This window comes from Apodemus sylvaticus, chromosome 19 (assembly GCF_947179515.1).
Source record: "Apodemus sylvaticus chromosome 19, mApoSyl1.1, whole genome shotgun sequence".
NCBI classification, from domain to species: domain Eukaryota; kingdom Metazoa; phylum Chordata; class Mammalia; order Rodentia; family Muridae; genus Apodemus; species Apodemus sylvaticus.
In genome coordinates, this window is record NC_067490.1 from 44,654,093 (window position 1) to 44,673,176 (window position 19,084).

The window sequence follows — 19,084 nt, forward strand, 5'->3', positions numbered from 1 at the left end:
CAAAAGTGTGGTTTTGCTTTGCTTTTTCCCCATTCTCTTGTTTTTTACCTTATAAAGGCCAAGGAGACTGTGTTCACATAGCCAAATGGCAGAGCGTGTGTCTGAGGGCCCAGCTGATTGGCTATGTAGACCTTACCTGAGTTGAGCTGCTTCCTCCTAAGCTGCTTGCTATAGAAAATCAGTGATTATTTGTCATTTTAAATGCATGAATGTGTGTGTATGTCTGTATGAATGTGTGTGTGTATATGTCTGTATGTCTATATGTATGTGTGTATGTGTGCATGTATGCATGTATATGTATGTGTTATATATATGTGTGTGTATGTGTGCATGAATGTGTATATATGTGTGCATGTATGTATATATGTATGTGTATGCACGTATGTCCATGTATGTGTGTATGTGTGCATGCATGTATGTATATGTATATGTTGTATATGTGTGTGCGCGCATGTATGTATATATGTATATATGTATATGTGTGCATGTATGTCCCATGCATGTATGTATATGTATATGCATATGTATGAATATCTATGTATATATGTATGTATATGCATGTGTTATATGTTTGTATGCATGTGTGTATGTGTGTATATGTGTGTGAATGTATGTGTGTGCATGTGTGTCCATGTATGTATGTATATATGTATATTTGTGTGTGTGTCCATATGTGTCCATGTGTGTATGTATATATATGAATATTTGTGTATGAATGTGTGTATATTTGTGTATGTATATGTATGTGTGTATACATGTATATGTATGCATGTATATGTATGTAAGTGTGTGTATATGTGTGTGTATGTATATATGTGTTTGTATGTGTATATGTCTGTCTTTGTGTGTATGTGTGTATGTAAATGTATATGTATGTATGTGTATGAATGTGTGTGTGTATAGACATGTGCGTGCACTTCTCTAACTTAAGTCCTAGACAGTGGGACAACCAGTCACAGTGACAGGAACCCTCTGCAGGCAAGCCTCAGCTGGAAGGTGGAAGAGAAGAGAGAATTTGGAGGGGGCATCTGCAGGACAAACAGAGCTGACCCGACAATGAGGGCAGCTGTGTCTGGCTGCAGGGCCTGGTCTCACGAAGGTTCGGTAGGCAGCCTGAGGCACAGGCCTGAAGGAAAGAGGCTGAGAGAGAAGGGCTGGGAGCAAAGTCTGTTAGGCCTGTGGGCTCCGTCCTGAGTAAGCACTAAGGGGGGCTCTAAGGAAAGATGTGACATTTAAAGCAGTATCCTGGGGATGGGGGATGGCTTATTGTTAAGATGCTGCTTCCTCCTGCAGAGGACCTGAGCAAGTCTGCTTCCCAGCACCCACGCAGGGTGGCTCAAAACAGCCTGCAACTCCAACTGCAGGAGATCTGACACAAACAGAACAGAACAGACAGACAGACAGACAGACACACACACACACATGCACGTGAAAGAAAATAAAGTATAAGAACAGAACAGAACAGACAGACAGACAGACAGACACACACACGCATGTGAAAGAAAATAAAGTATAAGAACAGAACAGAATAGATAGACAGACAGACACACACACATGCATGTGAAAGAAAATAAAGTATAAGAACAGAACAGACAGACAGACAGACACACACACACACACACACACACACACACACACACACATACACACATGCATGTGAAAGAAAATAAAGTATAAAAAGAAAAACAAATAAATCAAGAAAACTAACCCAGTCAAAGAAAGGGTGAGGTTACTAACACCAAGAGTTCCCCAAGAAGAGATACAAATGATCAATAAATATATTTAGAAGTGTTTGATATCTTTGGCTATCAGGGAAAAGCAAACTGAAACTACTCTGAAGACTGAATGAATCTCAGTCCTGTCACATGGCTACTGCGATTTTGTTTTGGGGTGATCAGAGGGCGGTACCCTGAGGCTTCTCCTGGGGAACAGTCTACTGAACCTCGCCCGGATCCTCATCCGAAGGCTACATCCGGGAGCACCGATGGGAGGAGGCTTTTATACACTTTTGGTTTCTTTGTCTTCCATATATGCCTACATAAATTGTAATTTGGTATTTAAACTATTAGGCGGGCAGTAACACTCGAATTCTAGGGGAGAGAGGAGAGGCAGCTGTACCAGAAATGCTGAGGAATGGCACAACCCTCAAGGACATGAGCCAGCCAAGGCTCTGTTACCCCTTTTTCTTTTCCTTAGTTTTTGGGGCTCCTATTACAGTTAGAATGAGAAGTGTCTCCCAAAGCTTGGGTATTTTAAACACGTGCCAAAGAGGGTGGCATTGTTGGGAGAGGTTTAGGAGCAATGGCCTTGCTGAAGAAAGTATGTCAGGGGGTCAGGTTTTGAGAAGAAAGCCCCAGCTACTTCAATTTCGCTGTCTCTCAGCTTCCGGCTCCTGCTACTGGGACAGACGGGTAAGGCATCTCTTTAGTCTGTCTCTGAAAATAGGGTGGTTCTTCAGTACAGTACAGCATAGCAACTTGGTAGCCCATGCACAAAGAATACCTGTGTGCCATCCAGCGCAGTTTGCTGTTCAGTAGAAGCCTTCCTGATCATGTGACAGCTACCCAGAAGCACATCTTCCATTAGCATCTGCACACCCACCAGCTCTCCATGGGCTACTTTGCGGTCACGGTCACTTAGCCCACAGAGACACATCTGAAAACGAAGATACCTTCCCATTTTGAAGAGGCCTACATATCCTTTATACATGGTTTTGAAGAAAAAAATGTCAAGTGCAACTATGTTTATAACCCTTACCCTTTCAGTTAATAAAAACATACATAAATATCAGAGTAGCAGCTCTAGATTAAAGTCCTTCTTATATAGGTTTTTGAGTGGCAAGTCTCCCAACCTTACACAGATACAATAAATGAAGAAAGGGATAATCTTAGTTTCCTTTAAGCTCTCCTTGCTCTTACTATTTAAAAGAAAAATCTTTTTACTTGTGGAGGATTTCGAACATACATAAACGTTAACAAAATGATTATAATTACGTCCATCAAGGTGGAGCCAGTCTTGCCCCACCCCAACTCTCTACTCCATGTTCTGAAGCCAAGTTACAGTTGAGTTTTTGTGTTGGTTTTAATACTTTTATATATTAATATGTATGTAATATATATACACACATATACACACATAAAGAGATAGATATTTACTTGATCATGAGAAAACATTATTTTTTCCAAAACAATTTAAAGGAATTTAAAGAAGCATCATCATCAGAACAATTATAGGGACCCTGTCCTCACTTCCGACTAAGCTGTTCCCATCCCAGGTCCATGTCCTACACCTCTGAGTGACCCAGGGGCAGTTTCTCTAAGAGGCTGAGGTGGTGACTCCAGATGAATGGCCACTCCTCTACGTCTTTCCTGCCCTGGGAGCTGCAGCTGAGTTTACAGTAAAGGCCATCAGCTGCTGAGAGCATGGGTTTTCTCCATAATAAGAAAATATGACTCACCTCACGTTAGTTTCACGATTAAACACATTTATCTTATAAGTGACCACTGGCTAGAACATGAACCTGTGATATCCTGCTCTGTGGTCTGTGTTTGTTTTTTTTTTTCTCCAAAAAGCGAGAAGGCAGATCTACCTGCATATCATACTCTAGGGTGTCCGGGATGCTGCTTACAACTGGAAATGGTCCACCATCTTCCAGGAATGTCCTCCATGGGAACAGCATGATCGCCTAAAAGAAACGACAATGCTCTCAAGTGTCCCTCAGATGAAGACGTTCACACACGAGCAAGATTTCTGCGTCTGTGCCCCAAAGCCCACTGCATGACTCATTTATTATGCAGGAAGGCTTCCGTCTCCCTGGAACATGCCAGTGACACAGAGGAACCAGTAGCAATGGCTGTTACTCTCTTCCTTGGTTTTGCTGAAATGGTTTCAGTATAAACAAGGTCCAAAGTTGCAGAGCAAGAGGATTGTGGTGGCACACACCTGGAAGCCCAGCACTTGAGAGGCTGGTGCAGGAGGATTGCAAGTTTGAGACCAGCTTTAGCTAGACCTGTGGTTTTTAACTTAGTGGTCGGAGGGCCCTTTCACAGGGGTCACATGTTAGATATCCTGTATATCGGATGCTCATATCATGATTCATAACAGCAGCAACGTTACCGTTATGAAGTCGCAAAGGGAACAATGTTATGGTTGGGGTCACTGCAGCATGAGGAGCTGTAGTAAAGGGGCGTGGTCCTAGGAAGGTTGAGAGCCACCGAGCTAGACAGTGAGACTCTGTCTCAAAAGAGCAAAGCAAGTTCAGGAATAATACAATACCAAGGAGGCATGTTTTTAAGCAACAGCAGTGAACTTAAGTGCTGTCTATATTAGGGACTTTCAAGACCTGTCTTATGGCTCTAAAAGAGGTCTGAGGATTGGACTAGGAGTCACTGTCATGCAGTATGGAAAAAGAGGACTTGTTTGACTTAGTGCCAGTGAACAGGACATGGCAGAAATGATGGCATCAGTTCTAGAGTCAGATCATGCAAAGCCCGTGGCTGCTGCTTTAGGTTCTCCCTCTTGGGCTACCTTCCCTGGGAAAGCCATTTTCCACGTTGTGAGAAAGTTCTGTAGAAAAGACTGTGGGAGCCGCCATCTTGGACATGGCTCTCCTCACAGCTACCAACAGCTGGCAAATGAGGCTGGAAGCAAACTTCTCAGTCACGCCCTGAGATGATGCTCTTCAGGGCTGATCATCACCTTGGTTGCAGCCAACCAGAGAAACCCTAAGTCAGTGCTCCCTCCTGGCCTGTTCCCAGTTTCCTGACTCAAAGTCTGGGGGTGATAATAAGTGCTTATGTTTATGGTCCTAACCCGTAAATCTGGGGGACCACTTGTGCTTGTGTCAACAGAAAAGTAGCAGAAGTTTTGGGACTTGTTGCTACTCCGACTTTTCTCCTTTATCCATCTCAGTCTTTCCTGAACTTTGACCTCTGTAGAGCTGGCTAATGTGCCTGCCTGGGTGTGGTGTGATCGCTGGCTTTCCTGAACTTTGACCTCTGTAGAGCTGGCTAATGTGCCTGCCTGGGTGTAGTCATAGTTGCTAGGATCACACTTGATAACACACAGTGTAACCAGGGCAATTCAAAGAAGCCCAGTGGGCTGACCTATTTATTCATTATAATTGCGTCATTATTTATCTACTAGAAAATGTTGCAGAACATAGTTAATCTCAAATCCGAGTTGCTACCTCACCCTAGATCATCCGGTTCTCAGATAAAAGACACACAGCCCTTATATTTATAATAAGCCTTGTGCGCTAGAGCTGGATAGATGTCTACTCTCTCTGATATTATATCTACTTTCCCATTAATAACCCAGAGTTATAACCTACCACGTTCCATCTGGGTAGCTCTTAACTCCAACTGGCCAGCCCTCAGAACCATGTTTCCACGATTCACCTACCCCATGGGCAGTTTCCCCACTCTCCACCTTCTTCTTGCCCCTCATGGTCCTCCTCAGACCCCAAGCCAGGGAACGAATACCCCTTAACCCCACCTCAACCTCTACCCTACCTATCCCTCTTCTGCCCAGCTATAGGCTGTAGGTATCTTTATTCCCGACTCAAGGATAACTTGAGGGGAAGGTTACATAATATCATGTGGATCTACATGCAGATTCTCTCCTCCCTGGAAGCAACCAGGCCTTGGGGGCCAGTGTTTAGCATACAATACATAGCAATAGACCCAAACCTCAACAAGAAAAGGCTGAGCCTTTTGGGTTTGGTTTTGTTTTGTTTTGTTTTCCCTCACAGCTGTGAGTAACTGGCTGTTGGCTCCAGTCATCCCAGTGAACATCTGCAGAAAAGACCCTGACTGGAAATAATAACTGTTGGTCTCAGGGATCCCCCCTGGTTCCCTGTCTCAGTGGGTGAATGAAAGCCAAAGAAGACCAAGGGACATTATATAAAGACCCTGCAAAATGGAAGCCAAGTGGAAAGGAAGACATGACACTCCCGTATTCCACACATTTTTTTTTTTATGGGTACAAGACACTTGTGAGACTTACCTGTAGGCTCTGAGGATCCAGCGGCTGGGGCAGGCTAAGCTGTGAGGAAAAGATGCTCTTCCTGAGAGAGTTGCCAAGTGGTGGCAAACCACAGCATGCACTGTCGGCGACAGACTGGTAGGCGGGAACATTTCCCGCTGCCAAAAATGTTCTGTCAAAATATGGTATGAGTTTTTGTTTAATATGGTTACTTAGGCTTCTAAATCCCAGAACTTTCTTCAGACTTACGGTAGCAAGAGACTATTTTGAGAGAGTAGCAGGTGTCTGCCTCTGCCACAGAACCCATGCTGACCTTCCCTCTCTGTCTCTAGCTTTCTGGGGGAGTTGATACTATCAATAGGAGAAATTGAGAGCTTCTATCGGTAGGGTATATTGATAGAATATTTTTGGAAGGCTGGAAAATCCAGAAGGCTATATGTTGTTGGACGCCTGAAATGTAGCTCTTGTGAATGAGAGAGTGAGTTGTAAATTTTGCTTAATTTTAGTTAATACCAACTTGAATTAATCAACCACACAGCTACAAAACCGGGTGTTACATCTTTAGCTCTAGAACAATGACTCTAGCTGTCTGTTGAATTTTTCAAAAAGTTAATAGCTAAAGTGACAGTTCAAACGTGCAAAATCAAATTTTAGGTTGAATAAGATCCACAGGTAAGAGAGAAAATGCTTTTGTTTCGTTGAAACAAAATTTGGCTTTGCACTTGAGCCTACAGCAGAGGTGAACTAAGTGGTTGCCCGTCTCCAACTTCCTGATTCCCTCACTGGCACCCCTCAGAGCTCAGGCTGCCTCTGAGGGAAATGAGTAAAAATGGTGGGGCTGGGGTGTGAGCTCTAAAATTAAGTCCAGTATTAGAATTGCTTTGACACTTGGAAGGGCCTCGAAGAGTCTAACTGTGGCTTCTCCTCTCCTCCTAGGATACAGGTTCCGTGTCCACCACACTCCTATTAAAGGGAGCTGTGCCCTCTTCACTACCGCTGAGCAACAGCTCTGATTCCTGCCAGACCCTGGAGCTAGGCAAACAAAAGATCATGTCCTCATGTCCTCTCTGGTAACCAGGGAGTGCCACACCCTCTTGGACTGCTCCGCTCTGTCCCTGTATGTTTACTGTGTTCATCCATGGCCTGACATGGCCTGCAGGACTGCCCGAGAGGACACAGCACTAACGAATTGCTATTGATTTCATCTGTTCCAATAGTTAGTGACATTTGTTCAGCAGTCACATAACCCAGAGTAGAATCTTTTCCTCACTAGTAGGATGAATAGGAGGTAGCTAAGAATGAATGAATGAATGAATGAATGAGTGAAAGAAAGAAAGAAAGAAAGAAAGAAAGAAAGAAAGAAAGAAAGAAGAATAGACAAAAAATGTAATTAACTGGCTTGAAATTCCAGAGTGGACACCTTTAAACCCATTTGCAACTCAATAATATGGCATTGGAAAGCAAAATATTTTTGCTACAGTAGAGGTAGGAACCAATATACTTAATAGTGGAACACTCAAAAAGTCATTAAAACCACTGTCTGTTGGTGCTTGTGTGTGTGTGTGTGTGTGTGGTGAGCTGGGAATTGCCTGAGATAGAAAGACAAACCTCCCACAGGTCCCCACCACAGAGCCCAACATGGCTGACACTTCCCAGCTTCCTCTCTGTGGCACAGATTGGGTATGCATGCCATATACATACACCACCTATATGCTTACTTAAAGGGAAAGCATAGAAAGCAGGCCAGTGTTCTCACAGACACACATTCAGCACAAGTCAGGAGTACAGATGCAGGGTGACCGGGAATCATTTCTTCCACTACATGGCTACTGTCATATCAGTCACAGACATCTCTACCACCGGTTCTCAGGCTCCCCTTCCCCCCCCCCTCCTTTGGGGGCCAACTTTATTTAATCTTACTTGTTCAGTCTTCGACACTCTCTCTCTTTCTTGCAGTCTTTTGACGTTTTTTTCTTTTTTTAATATTATGTGTATATTATGTAGGGGTGCATGTACATGTGAGTGCAGGTGCCTACAGAGACCAGAAGAGGGCGTCAGATCTCCTGGAGATGAAGTAACAGGTGGATGTGAGCTGCCCAACATGGTGTTGGGAATGAACTCTGATCCTATCTATGCAAGAGCAACTTGTACTCTTAACTGCCTCGTCTCTCTGGCTCCTGGCGTGTTCTACACATGGTTACCAAAGTGACTTCAATCCTTGGAAAAATTTTAGAGCCCTACTAAGGAACCCAGCTGTTACAGAGCGTGGTCCTCTGGCCGTGGCATGGCCATTGTCTTTTTAAACTCATAGCAGCAGTGATGATGGGCAGAAGACCAGCACAAGACTGGGCTGTGATCTTTCAGTCATGAAGGGGATGGAGGGAGGAAAAACAATTGTTTCGGAAAGTAGCAAAACAGGAGAACTGGTTTTGATGGTGCGGCTGCCTTCATCCACGAGTGACCCAAATTGAACCCATAAGTTCACTAAGCAACACTGGGTAGGACTGTTGCTTAGGTCTATAAGTCTGCACTGTCTGGAGAACTGCATTTGTCTCCAGGGAGCACAACTGTGATGTACAGTCTTCATTGTTAACTTGATGGACTTAGAATTACCAGACAACTGGGTGTGTCTCTGGGTGTTTATAAATAGTTAACCTAGAAGGAAGACACCCCCTCCACACAAACACACACACACACACTGCCGTAGTAAGAATTCTAAAGTTTTGGGTTCTTTTTTAAAACATAGAAATGTTTTTGTGGCAGGCAGTAGTGGTGCATGCCTTTAATTCCAGCACTTGGGATGTAGAGGCAGGCAAATTTCTGAGTTCAAGACCAGCCTGGTCTACAGAGTGAGTTCCAGGACAGCCAGGGCTATACAGAGAAACTGTGTCTTGAAAAACCAAAAACCAAAACAAAAAAAAAAAAAACAAAAAAAAAAAAAACAAAAAACAAAACAAAAATGTTTTTGTTTTAATCCCGGTGTGGGAATATGGGGCTGCTTTGGATTGTCCTAAACAGGTGACTGTGATTTGCCTCATGCTCTAGCAAAGGCATGGTTTTGCCAGCTGCAAATAGTTTGTGACATTTGGAATTCTGGGAACTTTCAGAGGGTATATAAATGCTAGAGCCCTGCTAGGTGGGGTTAGTGGTTGCTGAGCATTTGGTTTGTGTGTGTGTATGTTTGTGTGTGTGTAGGGGGTGTGGGTGTGGCTTGTTTGTGGTGGTGCTCAAAGAAGAAACAAAAGGAAGGAAATTAGATTCAAGAATCTCTATTTGTCTTCAACCCCCCCACCTTCCTTCTTCCTCTCCTATCTACTATTAGGAGGTGAAACTGGGGGGATAAACAGTGGGAAGAAGAGGAACCCACAAATTAGCAAATCTAGCAACACCACCCTAAATGTTGGTAGCACCACCTCATGGGCTGGAGTCTCAAACCGAATCAAACAGAAGAGGATGAAGCAAGGAAAATACCAGCAATCATCTTCTGCCTTCAGACTGCAATGTGACCATTCACCACACCCTCCCACCCCTCACCCCCAGCCCTCACCTCCCACTCCCAACCCCCACCTCCCACCCCCAGCCCTTACCTCCTACTCCCAACCCCAACCCCCACCCCCAGCCCCCACCCCCACCCCCAGCCCTTACCTCCCACCCCCAACTCCAACCCCCACCCCCAGCCCCCACCCCCAGCCCTTACTTCCCACTCCTACCCCCAACCCCCCCAGTCCCCCCCACCCCCAGCCCTCACCTCCCACCCCCAGCCCCCACCCCCACCCCCCAGCCCTTACCTCCCACTCCCACCCCCAACCCCCCCAACCCCCCCACCCCCAGCCCTCACCTCCCATCCCCAGCCCCCACCCTCACTTCCACACTTCACTTGCCTTGGTGGACTATACCTTCAAACCGTAGGTCAAAATAAGCTTTTCCTTTGTCAAGTGATTTTTGTCATGTATTTTGTTAGAGCAATGAAAAAGAAACTAATACCCTTTTAGCACTAGGTAGACCTTCCTTTACTTCAACCCTCTCCATTGGAGACTATTCTAGTAAACATTTCTTATTATGCTAAATAATTTTATGTCAACCTTTCACAAGCTGCAGTTGTTTGGGAAGAGGGAATCTCAATTGAGAAAATCCCCAGGCAGACTGGCCCATGGGCAAGCCTGTGGTGCTTTTTTTTAATTGGGAGGGTGGTGCCACCCTGTATGGTAGCCCTGTGTTCTGTAAGAAAGCAGGCTGAAGCAAACTGTGAGGAGTAAGCCCATAACAGCTCTCCTCCATGACCTCTGTATCAGTTTCTGCCTCCGGGTTCCTGCCTGAAGTTCTTGTCCTGGCATTCCCGCATGATGGTGCAAGGTAAAATAAACCCTTCCTCCCCTAGTTGCTTTCGGTCATGATGTTTTATGGCAGCAATAGAAACCCCAAGATTATAGTTTTCCTGTTTTTGGATTTGGTTTTTACAAGACAGGGTTTCTCTGTATAGCCCTAGCTGTCCTGGAACTCACTCTGTAGACCAGGCTGGCCTCGAACTCAGAAATCTGCCTGCCTCTGCCTCCCAGAGTGCTGGGATTTCAGGCGTGCCACACCACCACCCAGCTGTTTTCCTGTTTTATTTATTCTTTTTGCTGTTATTTTGCTTTGAGATAAGATCTGAACAGCTCAGGCCGGCTTTGAACTCATTGTACAGAATGCCTGATCCTTCTACCTCCCAAGTTCTGAAACAACATATAACACTACTTTACCTGACTATTTTTGTTTTGAGGTGACACGATCTTTTTATGTTGTTCTGGCTATCCTGGTATTGACTATGTAGCACAGGCTAGCTTCAAATTCACAGCATCTCTATTTCCTCAGCCTCCCGAGATTACAGGCGTGTACACCCACATCTGACTGTATTTGCCAATTTTAAAAGAAATTTTATACAATGTTTAACCCAAGCTCTCAGCTGCGGGCACGGCTACGGAAGGAGAAGTCAGATAGGAAGTGTGGATCCACAGTCCACCACAGTAACCAGTGTGGCCCTGGGAAGTTACAGAACTTCTCTGTATTGCTCTTTCCTTTTCTGTAAAAGCAGGAAAAATAATTCATAGCCTACAGACTTGGCAACCAAAGCCAGGCTCATCTCAACACCGCTCTAAGACTCCAGTTCAAACAAAAGATAAAAAAAAAAGAATGAAAGAAGAGAAAATACAAAAAAGAAAAAGTGTTGCTTCTTTTTGCTACATTTCGCTACATAGGCAAATGTGTTCCTATATTTTATTGTGACTTTGGAAATATTGTGACAAATCTTTCAGAACCTCAGTTGGCAAAGCCTGGCCAGGATCTGTAAGGCTGCAGTCCCATTTAATTCTTCAAACATTTGTGCTATAACTAGAATGGTTTCTTCTCAGCACAGGGTCGGGCCTGCCCTGCCTCATGGGGTGAACGGCCAGCAGCCTGGTACCAGGCAGGCTGCTTTCAACCTGGACCTCCAGAGCGAGGCCCACTCAGGAGGTGTGCTGGAGCTCTCCACTGGAAGCAAGACTAGAACAGCACCTGCCCTGACCGGCCAGGCACACTTAGTTAGGGCTCTGCCCTTCTCAATACTAGAGACTGAAGCCACAGCCATGTGCCAAGACCATGTCGCATGAAATCCCCAGATGGTCTTAAGCCATATGCTGATATTTGAATGATTAGAGGCACTTAAAACAGGCCAGTATAAAAGTAAGACTAAAATTTAAAATGAAACCAAACTAGAAAAGAACCAAGGAAATGAAGCAGGTCCTGTTCACCCATGCGCCCTGCAGTTCCCGAGGCTGGCTGGAGGGAGCGCTTCCTCAGGAGGGCTCCCCTCTTCTCCTTGTCCTAACCCCCCCAAGGCAAGAGCAGACACACACAGTAGAAACACTCTTTACACCACTCATCTGTTCTCCAAGGACTCATTTGTGCCTCTGAAGAACTCCCTCCTCCCCTACAAGTAATCTTTACTCTCAGGCAGGTCAAAGGCAACGCCTCAACGGACAGAGGCAAATGTTGGGCCCAAGAGAGTATGACTCTGACCCATCAGGGGCCGGCTACAGAGTTTCATCAGGTTCCCCTGCTGACCTCAAGAGCAGGTGGGCGGTAGTATGACATATGTCAGACAACTTCCTCTCTGTGTCTCTTCTATGTGGGTAGGAGGGTGACAGGCAATTTTAGGGGTCCTGCATCCTTTCTGTGTCCCCAAGGTTGCTGAAACATATTCCCATCATTCTAGGAAGGAGTTTAGAACTTTCTTTTCTAACTCACACGGAGTCATCCTGTTGCAGGAGCAGATCCTTCCCTGGGGCACAGAGCCTTGCCTGCTCAGGTTAAGTTCTGAGGTGACCCAGGGAAGTTTACCTATGTGCTGTCTCTTGACTATCTACACATTTCCCTTCATTTGCAGGGTCAGTGCTACCTCAGATGATGGGGAAGGGTGACAGTTCCCTTTTGGCCTTCATTTCTACCCTTCTGAATCCCCTCTCTGCCTTGAAGTGGCCCAGAAACTACCAAGTTCACAGGTTTTAAAGCTAAATATAACTAAGGCTCTGATTCCACTGAGTAATTGATTCTACTTACGATCGACAGGAAGTGTTCTGGGGAGAGGGAAAAAAAAAAAGACCAGGAAGATAGACCAAAAAAAGAACGCCATGTGTGTCACCTGGGTGGTTTCTGATAGGCTACCTCCACTGATGGACTAGCCCAACTCAAGCTGAACTGAAAAACATGAAAGGCAGGTTTATTGGAGTCAGCTCTTGGGTGGGCTCACTGATCCCACAGGGTGGGTCATAGAAGCCATTGTTCAGGCAGGGAGACAGGGGAGGGGGCGGGGAAGAGAAAAGAAAGGTGCATTATGTAGGGAGAAAGAAATGCAGAGAGCGGGAGAGCAGAAGAGGCCAACATGTTTGTCTGTATTAGTGGGTTAGTGGGTTGTTTTTGTTTTTTTTTTAATCTTATATATGTGAGTACACTGTAGCTGTCTTCAGACACACCAGAAGAGGGCATCGGATCCCATTACAGATAGCTGCAAGCTACCATGTGGTTGCTGGGAATTGAACTCAGGACCTCTGGCAGAGCAGTCAGTGCTCTTAACCGCTGAGCCATCTCTCCAGCCCATGTAGTAAAGAGCCTCTGAGGAAGCCCGGTCTCTGGGCTGGAGAGTTCAAGGTAGAGGGTATTGTATGTCAGTCATATTCTGTAACAGATGGAGACTGAGGGATGCTGGGAGAACCTGGAGGTCAGGTCTGCTTTGGCATGTTAGCCCCTTGTCTGAAACCCAACAGTTTCTTCTGAGCAGGACATAGAAAGCAAGCATTGGGACACTCAGTGTCCAGCCCCACTCCTGGTCACACTGTGAGGGCAACTGTCGGGGAAGCAGAGTGGTTTCCCTAAAACAGAACCCTGCATGGCTGGAACCAAACCAACATGGAGGAAAGAACAAACCGTTAGGCTTTCAGAGTACAGAGGTCAATTCAGTGGCCGGCTCGGTGACTATCTAGCAGTCACAGACTTTACAGCCCACAAACTAAACTGAGCCACAGATCCAAAGCTGTTTGTCACTAAAAGCTAAGGAAGTCTGCATGAAGTTTTTTGCCCTCCGATAAATTTATAAAGCCAAGAACTGTAGGCAGAAGAAAACAAATGCAAAGTAAAAAAATATGTTCCTTCAATATAATCCCCTGTCTCTGCTCGCTGTGGATGCTCTGTGCTCTAAGTGTGTGTGTGTGTGTGGGGGGAACACTTGTAATTCTTGTGTTCAGCCCTCTGGGGCCCTTCTTGGCTGAACACTCTCACTGGAGCTGAATTGGACAAAGTTGGTAAGTTTTGGTAATTTAAGAGTCATTGGGGCTGGCTGGGGGCGGGGAGACTTGTCACTGTAATCTGAGCACGGGAAGACTGACTGGTCCAAACTCGAGGCTGCCCTGTTTACAGAGCAAGTTCCAGACCAACAAGGGATACACATTAAGATTTTCTTTCAGCAGGCGAAGACAGGAAGGCCCCAAGTTCAAGGCCTGCTTTGGCTACTTAGTTTCACGATTTCCTGAGGTACATAGCAAGATACTAGTGTTTTGTTGCTGATGCCCTTTACTCTAATTAAAAACAACAGGCACCCCCAACCACCCCCCCACACACACAAATCCAGGGGTCCTCAGGCTGACTCTTTTTGTTCGTCATATAAAACATTTTCTGGAAACATAAATATTAATCCAAACTCAATCTAAATCCATTAGAATCCTGACTACTCAAAGCCAAATAAAACTTTTGTATGCAGCAAACTTGAGATGCTTCCAACAAGATCAAGGTAGAGTTCATTTAAAAATCAACCCCTGTAGGCATTTCTAGGAGCTTTAGATGATCAGTGAAAACTGTCCCTTTGAAAGGTAGAGTGGAAAAGGAGACGTGAACTCTTCAGAATAATGATCTTCAGAAATACAAGAGCTTTAATTCCTATGATACAAACTGGAGATTAGAAGTATCGATGGCGACACGGGCTGTTTGGAAATTGTCTTGAAAAGCCTCAGGAACACCAGGGCAGACTTTCACACACACAGGCACACACAGGCTGTGCAAGAAACGTTTGGTAGCCAGTGTGCCGGACCTATCTGCAGCCCTATTTTAGGCTGGTTATCTAATCTTGCTAACCGTGGCCTCCCTGACTGGGGCCTCTGCAAGCACCTGCTCAGCAGAATCTAGTTGGCAGGAACAGCATCACTCTAGCCCTTACCGGAGGAGATGTCTCACAGCTGCATCGAATTGCAGCAAGATCACCTCCCTGCGCAGGAGGAGGGCCTGGGCCACCTGGCCCGGGTCCTGGGGGCTCTGGAGCCTGTCAATCATTTTCTGCAGCTCTTGAAGTTCAGTCCCTAGAAAGCAGGCAACACCGGGGTCAGTGTGAAATACAGACTGCTGGAACCAACCCATCAGATTTGCCTTTCACCTCCAGAACCAACGCGCCGCCCAAACAGACTTCTGTTGTTTGTGGACGTGCTAATTATATGATTTGCAAGACCAGCAGCTCTAGAAACCAAGGTCTGATTTAGCTTCCCCTTCCTTCCTCCCTCTGGGAGATAGAAACACCCTAGCTGTAGCACAGTGAGAATATACTGTTGAAAGTCTGAAGCAGCAAAGCCATGGTCTCAAAACAGAAGGCATAAGAAATGGCAGGGGGGAGGAGGTCCTCAGAATACCCACTAGGGACTTCAAGATACTGTCCAATAGAACCTACATTCATTGTCATTGTCGTGCCGAGGGAATCAGTTTTCCTTTGTCACCGGTAAGGGGTGGGGGTGACAGCTTTCTACCCGGGTACTGGAGCCTGTGACGCTGTGGTCAGTGCTCCTCCCTGGCAACCCAAGGCAGACATTGCTTGAGGACATCGATGAGGTTGCTTTCTCTCTGGGCAGCTCCTCCAGACCCAAGCAGCCTTTTTCCTACCTGGCTAGTGCTGGGCCTCCTCAGCCCTTTGCACACCAGGAAAGCAGAGGACGATGGGAATGAAGCTGTGTGTGTATGAGTTTGACCAGGGTTGTTCCAGGCTTGGTACTTGCAACATTGTCATGTGACTTTGGGAAAGATGAGCGGTCTAGATTCCGAGTCCTGATGTTTCATACATGGTAGATAGATGGTGTGTGTGTGTGTGGGGGGGGGGCTCCCCTGTCCCAAATAATTGGGTCCAATCATCACATTAGTAAATAATAAATAAATAAATAGACAAATAAATAAGAGTCCTCTACATGTGATAGTTCCATTGGGCTACTGAGAAGTTCCCAATGAAGGGGACATGTCAGGAACACAAACTGAACTGCAGAATTTTTAGGGTGCGTGGTAGGAGCAGAGGTGGCCACTGAGTGCCATTTGTCTATGGCTTGTGGTTTTGGTCTGCAAGCAACACATCTTCAGGCAAGTGACAACCAAATGAAAATGTGTACAGTCATCTGTGGTAGCTTGTAATAAATAAATAAATAAATAAATAAAAGCCCACCTACCCTATGATTAAAGCACCATAGAAATGTAAATATACAAAGTATTTGGGCCCAGGGTTTGAGGAAGTAGCTGTAAATAAAGACTCTTGGAGTGCTTAGCTCGCATGATTTTCTGCATTTTAGCATGTCCATTGCGCTATTCTCTTTTGCCTATGATCAAAACACTTGAGTGTTGACAAAAATCAACTAAAAATGGACAAAGGCCTGAGGTAAAACCTTAAATCACTGAAACTGCTGGAGGAATTCCAGCCAAGGCCGGACAGTAAGCGCAGGCAAGGGCTGAACAGGAGTCCCATAGCACACGAGAGCTGACAAACGGGACTGTATGCTATTAAGAACCTGCCCAGCAAAATGAGGCACCAGCAAAGCAAGCAGCTCACTTCAGACGGGGCGGGGTAATGTCTGCAACATACAAACTGCAAAAGTTAAGCACTGAGAAACCCCACTGCTGAGTAATAGATCAGTGACCAACGGACCAAACACAGTTCTCAAAAGAAGAAAAACAAATGGGCAATAATGTTTCCAAAAATGGTTATCTTTAGCCACCTGGGAAATGCAAGTTTAAACTATACTGGCAGTCAATCTCACCCTAGTCAGAATTGCTAACATTGAGAAAACAAATAACAAGTGCTGGCGAGGATATGGGGGAGAAGAGGTCCTGTTCACTGTGGGCGGGAATAAACGGGGACAGCCACGGTGCACATCAGTATGAGATTTCTCAAAGCATTTAAAATAGAATGACTCTATAACCCAGCCGCACAGCTCCTGAGGATATACACAAAGAACCCTGCATCCCACTACAGAGACTTGAAAGTCATGCGTGTTGAAGCCCCATTCATAATAGCAGGGATGTGGAATCAGCTATCAGCCAGTAGATGAGCAGGAAACAAAAACGTGATGCATATGTACAATCTTATTCAGGTGTGGGGAAACATGAAATTTGCAAAAAAAAAAAAAAAAAAAAAAAAAAAAAGGATCCAGAAATTACTACATTAGCTGAGGTAACCCATATTCAGAAAGACTAATATCACGGTCTCTCTCATAGGCAAAGACTAGATTTTAATGTTCATATTAGAATTTAAGTGGGGAGAGCTGCTGTGGATAAAGCCATTCTTTTTAGGACTCAGAGTGTCGCAAATCAAAATACAAATAAAGCCAGGTATGGGGGCTAGCCTGTGCAACACCACACCCTTGATCCCAGCCCTTGATCCCGGAGAGACAGAGTCTGTGTGAGTGTGGTCATGTGGTGACATGTGGTTTATCACAGTGCAGTTGTCCTGTGGGAACTAGCTCCCCCTTGCCTCCTACGGGCTTTACCACCTACATTGTTTCATCCTTCCTTAGGGACAGGATGCTTGTGGAGAGGAAGTGTCAGTGTGGGCCGGGAAGCCTCCTGGGATTGCTGATGGAGAGGGAGGTGGCCAGAGGACCCAGGGAAGCAAAAGGAGATCTGCCTGTTTTCAGGGGGCGCGGCTTCTGTGTGGAGGAGCCCGCCGCACACAGTCTCCATGGAGGATGAGAACATGGAGGGGGAGCAGATTTATTGTGTTTGGGCTCAGACTGGCCCTTTGATCTTTGGCAAAGGAAATTCGGTGTAAACGAACCCCGTCCAGTGTAAATGCCACCCCCAGTGTAAATGCCCCCCCCCCACTCCACCCCCACCCCCACCCCCACCCCCCGCTGGTGATCAGCAAAGGGGAGAATCTGGCAGGGTCCACAGAAACTCAGTGTGTTGTGATGGCTTCTCTTGATCATGGAGTAGGGCCCATAAGCTCATATCCAGAACTTTACAAACTATTTTAAAGTGTGGAAGTCCACAGAAGTCATCTTATCTACCACCAGCAAAGGCCCAACTCAATTTTATCTTCCTCCTTGGCCTTCCTGCCTGCCTGCTCTGGGATCTGGGCCAGGAGCTAGGCAGCCGAGCAGCCTTCTTTCTTAGTGGAATTTTTTTCTTTTTCACTTAATTTGCTCTTCATCTATTTTCAGCACATCAGAGCATGCAGAACTTTGCGCATCTTCCCCTGAGCACATTTTTTCCCACTTCACTTGCAGCAATCGAAGTGTGCAGCCTCTGACTGACACCTCGTTAAGCCTGAGTCCCATAGCCCTGCGGCTGCGGACCACCAGCAGCAAGGACTCGGCTTCCTTTATTTAGAACTCCGTGTCCTCAGTGGTCTTCCCAGGTCCGCTGATTCTCGGTGCCACAATAATGGCTGACGGCCTTGGTGGTGTCTTCTCTGTCTCACCAGGGAAACCCTCAGTGTTTGTACCACTGATTAGAGTTAGAGTTCTTGGGACTCATGTCCCAGCTGCTAAAGGACTTCCGGGGCAGAGGTCACCTGGGAATGTGGCCCTGGTGGTCACAGACTCTAGGATCAGGATAGACATCTTTCGTGGCCCATCTTCCTTTCTCTTGACTTTCTGAAACCCAGAACTCAGTTTCCCAGCGGCCTCCATGAGAGAACACAGCTCAGCATGTTCTGTGTTAGTAAGGACACTTTGGTGTGGTTTTAATCTTATGCCGAGAGACTTTGGGACTTGCTTGTATCCGGTTGAGATCATTAGCCTGTGACAGTACCAAGTTTCCTGCCAAGGTGGTACCCACATCAGCCTTCTTCCTGTTTCTTCTCAGCTAGACATTCAGCATCCTCCTACAACCCCACTCAGCCCCTGCCTTGCCTGTGCCCTACATTAGAATATCCAGATCTCTTCTGTGTGCATTAGCATGATGCAAACCTACTAGCCATCAGCTTCAGGGTCCCTTTGGCTCATCCCCATTTTAAAATTCCTGGCTACCATGTACTTGATTTTAGTTGACCACCATCCACGCAGCTAGTGACTTAATTTGTACAAGGCAAATCACTAAAAGAAAACACTCTCTGCTTCCAATACATCCTGTTTCCTTTCTATAAGATGCTCTTGCTGAGGCTGCAGAGATGGCTCAGTGGTTAAGAGTGCTTGCTTCTCTTCCACAGGACCTGAGTTTAGTTCCTAGCAGCCATGCTGGTTAGCTCACAACTGCCTGCAGTCCTAGCCCCAGAGAATCTGACACCCACTTCACACACATGTGGCATACACCCTCACACCCCAACACACACAGACACATTGTGTGGTGT

The 19,084-nt window shown here is 45.9% G+C and overlaps 1 protein-coding gene across 1 annotated transcript in view; it reads right to left on the bottom strand.

The window, feature by feature from the left end:
- The window catches only part of LOC127669996 (uncharacterized), a 150,238-nt gene that overhangs the window by 50,872 nt on the left and 80,282 nt on the right, over positions 1-19,084 (bottom strand). Inside the window, exons 29-32 of the mRNA XM_052164278.1 lie at positions 14,708-14,846; positions 6,007-6,157; positions 3,590-3,685; positions 2,503-2,655 (exon numbers count right to left, since the gene is read on the bottom strand). Of these exons, the coding sequence (XP_052020238.1) occupies positions 2,503-2,655; positions 3,590-3,685; positions 6,007-6,157; positions 14,708-14,846 (539 nt within the window). The remainder of the gene's footprint in view (positions 1-2,502; positions 2,656-3,589; positions 3,686-6,006; positions 6,158-14,707; positions 14,847-19,084) is intronic.